Source organism: Agrilus planipennis, unplaced genomic scaffold, assembly GCF_000699045.2.
Source record: "Agrilus planipennis isolate EAB-ADULT unplaced genomic scaffold, Apla_2.0 scaffold685, whole genome shotgun sequence".
NCBI lineage: Eukaryota > Metazoa > Arthropoda > Insecta > Coleoptera > Buprestidae > Agrilus > Agrilus planipennis.
This window is the reverse complement of record NW_020439398.1, coordinates 4,307-8,965: the sequence shown is the minus strand read 5'-3', so window position 1 is coordinate 8,965 and position 4,659 is coordinate 4,307. Positions and strand designations below refer to the sequence as shown.

Here is a 4,659-nt window from a genome sequence, read left to right as displayed (position 1 = left end):
CGTACTGTTAAGACAGCAGGTAAAAGTTGGTCTGTGTTCTGTCGGAGCTGCCTGCGACGCGCTGATGAGATTCAAAAAAATCGAAATCGCGATCCGCGTCTGGCAGTTTCTACAGGATACGGACCACTTCGAATTATTTTATAAAATAGAAAGTCGTTTATTTTCTAAGACTTTTCTTTGTATGACGTGATTGTCTTTTCCCTTCGATGTCTTTATAAGCGGATTCTACTGTAGTTAATTCGTAGCTCTGCAGTTTACCTTTTTGTATCACATGAAAAATAGTATACTACATATACAAGGGTTATAATATTAAGTTTTATTAACCACCATGCAATTTTTCTAAGGCGTATAGTACCTTTCTTTCTACCAGGTTCTGAACACCGTTGTTTACAAGCGTCTTCCGTTGGGAAATTGTTATTATTCGCTTTGCAACCACCGTATCTGAACTGTTCACACGTCTGACTTTCTTTGCTGAAATACCAACGTCTGTAGTGGCCTCTGCACGGTCCCTCTTCTTTCGGTTGTTCGCAAGCATCTGTAATTTGAGAGTGTGTAAAAATTGTTTCACTTAGATTTTTTTTCGTGTCGTGTACCAACTGAGTCGTCTCTGACGCAAAGTTCTGAACATTCTTCTCGTGTTTCGAAGCGATTGTTGTTTCCTAAGCAACCGCCATAAATAAATTGGGCGCATTGTTTCCTTTCGGTATCGTAATACCACATGGGATAATATCCTTCACAAGGACCTGCTACTTTAGGCAGCAAACAACGATCTGTGAAATTATGAAACAGAAAAGGAAGTGATCATTGTGAAGACTAGCTCAATCAATCAAAGATTTTCGGGACAACACATACCCGTTCCTTGAGGTTCAACACAAATTTCTTGGCATTCATCTCTTGTACGGAAACGGTTTTCGTTTCCTTCGCAGCCGCCATACCAAAATCGTGAACATCCACCATATTCCATATCGAAGAACCATTTGACCGTGTAATTTCTACAGGAGCCTCTTTCCTTCCTCAGGGTGCAGCTGTCTACAAAATCAACGCAATCACATTTGCATTATCCCATAAGATAAAAAGCTCTCGCAAGTTTACCCTGTAGTTTTGTGAGAACTTCGTCGCATCCCTCGAAGTTTTCGCCAGTTGCTTCGGTAACACCATCCAAACAACAACCATACTTGGTAGAATCGCAGCCACATCCTTCGTAGTTGGGTCCCTTTGCTGGCGTTTGGTCGTCTGAGCAACATCCGAATTCGGTGTTTTGACATCCACATCCTGAGGACGATTTTTTAAAGATATTCGATTTTAAATTGAATAAATGACATTTTTACCCTGCTTGTGGGGCCCTTTAGCTGCAGTTACTCCATCCGGACAGCAACCGAATTGGAAGGTATGACACTGACATCCCTGGTACTCTGCACCTGCTGCAGGAGTGTAACTATCAGGACAGCATCCGAATTCTGTGTACTGGCAACCGCAACCTTCGTTGTTGTATCCCCTTGCTGCGGTCGAATTATCAGGACAACAGCCGTACGGTGAATACTGACAGCCACATCCTTCGCAACGATAGAACGTTGTTTACAAATTGTAATGCATTTATTTTAAATAATATCGAACGAACCTTCTAAATTTGGTCCTTGAGCTGGTATAATATTGTCCGGACAGCACCCGTAAGATGTTATTAAACAACACCCTTCCTTATTATAACCATGAGCAGGAGTGATACTGTCCTCACAGCATCCGTAAGCACTTGATTCACATTCCATTTTGCAACCCTTGTAGTTTGGTCCTTTGGCTAAAAAATATGTCACACGTGAAATATGCTGAAGGATACACGATAGATTGAACTTATTTACCGGAAGTGCCATCGGGGCAACAGCCGAAGTAGGATTCGGTGCAGTTTTCGCTGAAAATATCACAACCCTCGTAGTCTTCTCCTTGGGCTGTTTCAACTCCATCAGGACAGCATCCGTAAGTGCTCTCGTTACAAGGTCCGGGTTCTTCAGTAGGAACCATTGTAGTTGTAACTCCTTCCTCTTCTTTTTCTTCCCGTTTACATCCTTTTCCGTGAGCGTCTTTTGCTTCGGTAACATTATCCGGGCAACAACCAAATCTAAAGTAGAATTCGAAAAACATTTAAAAAATCAGTTATTTTTTTTCAAAGAAAACTATTGCATACTTAGATTTGAGACATTTCGGCGGTGGAGGGGGACAACCTTCTTTATTCGTACCTTCGGCTGGGGTCTTTTTATCAGGGCAGCAGCCGAATAACGATTGCTCGCAGTGAGTTGGCGGGCATCCTTTAAAGTTTTTACCTTTTGCAACGGATACACCGTCTTCGCAACAACCGTAGGTTGTTTCGTTACATGTTTTAACATCTGGACATCCTGGAAATAAACCATTGGACAAATATTAGTATCCAGGACTATGTGCGCGAATGTCAGACAACAGTACCTTTATTAAATGGTCCTTTGGCTGGTGTAATTTGGTCAATACAGCAACCGTGTTTGCTAGTTTTACAGTCGGGCTTCTTTTTCCTTCTACATTTTCGCATTTTACGAAGAAATATGTCTGTGACAGGTGTTGTTTCCCACAGGTCACCTATGGCATTTTGTATTCAAAGTGTGTTCTCTGAGTATCTTTCAAATATGTTTTACGTACCTTCGGTGGATGATGACCACACGTCGAATTCTGAAGTAGTCTCGCTTTCTGAGCTACCTTCCGAGATTTCGGTTGAGACAGACGATCCTTCACTTGTATCTGTACTACTGTATGCTTCTGTCGTACCGCCACTTTCAGACGAGGCTTCGGAACTTCCTGAGACCTCTTCCGTTGTACTTCCCGATACCTCTTCCGATGTAGCTGAAGAGTCTGTTGTTAAACCAGAGACTTCGGAGGTGGCTTCTGAAGACGACTCCATTGTGCTGCTTTCCATTTCTGTGGTGCTCCCTGAGAAGGAACTAGTAGTGCTTCCTTCGCTTTCTCCCGTGCTGCTACTGCCTTCACTTATTTCCGTGGTGCTTCCCGATGGAGATGACGATTCTTCGATGGTACTGCCACTTGTTGTTGAGGATTCTGATGTTTCTTCTGTATCTGTGCTCTCGCTTCCTGTTTCTGTTGTAGAAGAATCCGTTGTGCTGTCGGAAGTAAATTCTGTGGACAAGTCTGTAGTGAAGTCGCTGGTGCTTTCAACATCCGTGGGTGTATAGGTGATGATTGTAGTCAGGAAAGACTCCGTAGAATCTGTTTCTGTTGTTGGTGTGTCTGTTGTTTGAGTGTCGGTTGTTTCAGTGTCAGTTGTTTGACTGTCGGTTGTTTCTGTGTCGGTGGTTCCGGTGTCTGTGGTTTCAGTGTCCGTTGTTATCGTGCTTATGTCTGTTGTGCTCTCATCTGTCATTTCCGTGGTAAAGAATGAGCTTTCCGATATCGCACTTAATGTGGTTGATACAACTGAACTGAGCATTTCTGTTAAACTGCTCATCGATAAACTGCTCTCGGTTTCTCCTGACGGTGATGACTCCTCTTCGGTAACGGCAGATGAGCTGCCGAGATCTTCTGAGCTGCTGGTGGTGCCTTCGCTGGTAGGCGTAAGACCATCGCTGCTCGTTGTACCTGATGGAGTTTCGGAAGATTCGCCCGAACCTTCGCTAGAGGACGAGAGGGAATCTGTCGAGAGCATTTCTGATGATTTTGAAGAATCTGTTATTTCCGTTTCTCCTGATCCTGTCTCGGGACTTGACAGATCAGACGATTGGGCGGTGTATGCTGATGAATCGTCGCTTACCATGAAGTCTTCTGATACCAAGGTCGATTCTGATTCTATAGTCGAACCTCCAGATTCCTATATTGCATGGAACATAAATACTGTTGACATTTTATGTATTTTATTTTACAAAAATATTACGTAAAACTCCGGCGCAAGTGTTGTTTCTTCATCGATGGCTTCATCTTCCGGTTCATAGTCAACCCATTCGCCATCTTCGCATTCTGTATCAAAATCTTCTTCGTATTCTCCCGCTTCTTCTTCTTCTTCCTTATCATCTTTTTCCTTGTCTTTCTTTTCTTCTGTTGGCTTTTCAGCTTCTTTTTCTGGTTTGGTGACGTCGCTCGGCGAAGGTTTAGATTCAGCTTTGGTTTCTTCGGTTTCTTCCATCGACTTAGTAACGCTAGCCGACAATATTTCATCTGTAAAGTATAATTAGTATTAGAAGGCTTTGGGGGTGGCGAACAGGGCAATCGCCCGGGGCCTCGCTTTTGCAGGACCTCGCGCAACAATCTAATTAGAAAATATTAGGTAGTAATAATACATACTACTAATGTTTATTTGAATTTCTTAATAGTCTTAAAAGAAGCCGCAANTCCGGTTTGGGCATAATAAATATTTATTAACATTATCATGCTGATAATTAGTAAAATGCTCATAAGCCATCGTCTACACCACTGGATGCAATTGCGCATGCGTAGAATAAGGTTTTTATTATAGGTATTTGCTGTTTTTTCACTTCAAGCCAAACCGAGGCATAAGTACATTTTTATAATACTATGTGCCTGGAGGATATATTTATTGACTTACCACTAGCCGTTTGATTTGTTATTAGAGGTGGTTTCTTTTCTTCCCTAGTCACGCAGATATATTCACACTCCTCTTGCGAACTGAATCTG

The 4,659-nt window shown here is 42.5% G+C and overlaps 1 protein-coding gene across 1 annotated transcript in view; it reads right to left on the bottom strand.

The window, feature by feature from the left end:
- Positions 1–4,181, bottom strand: part of LOC108743650 (papilin-like) — a 9,402-nt gene extending 5,221 nt beyond the window's left edge. Inside the window, exons 1-11 of the mRNA XM_025978907.1 lie at positions 3,902–4,181; positions 2,659–3,838; positions 2,452–2,598; positions 2,177–2,384; positions 1,854–2,110; positions 1,619–1,792; positions 1,329–1,553; positions 1,093–1,272; positions 853–1,029; positions 594–770; positions 356–535 (exon numbers count right to left, since the gene is read on the bottom strand). Coding sequence (XP_025834692.1) covers positions 356–535; positions 594–770; positions 853–1,029; positions 1,093–1,272; positions 1,329–1,553; positions 1,619–1,792; positions 1,854–2,110; positions 2,177–2,384; positions 2,452–2,598; positions 2,659–3,838; positions 3,902–4,150 — 3,154 coding nt within the window. The 5' untranslated portion in view covers positions 4,151–4,181. The remainder of the gene's footprint in view (positions 1–355; positions 536–593; positions 771–852; positions 1,030–1,092; positions 1,273–1,328; positions 1,554–1,618; positions 1,793–1,853; positions 2,111–2,176; positions 2,385–2,451; positions 2,599–2,658; positions 3,839–3,901) is intronic.
- Positions 4,182–4,659: the final 478 nt, after the last annotated feature.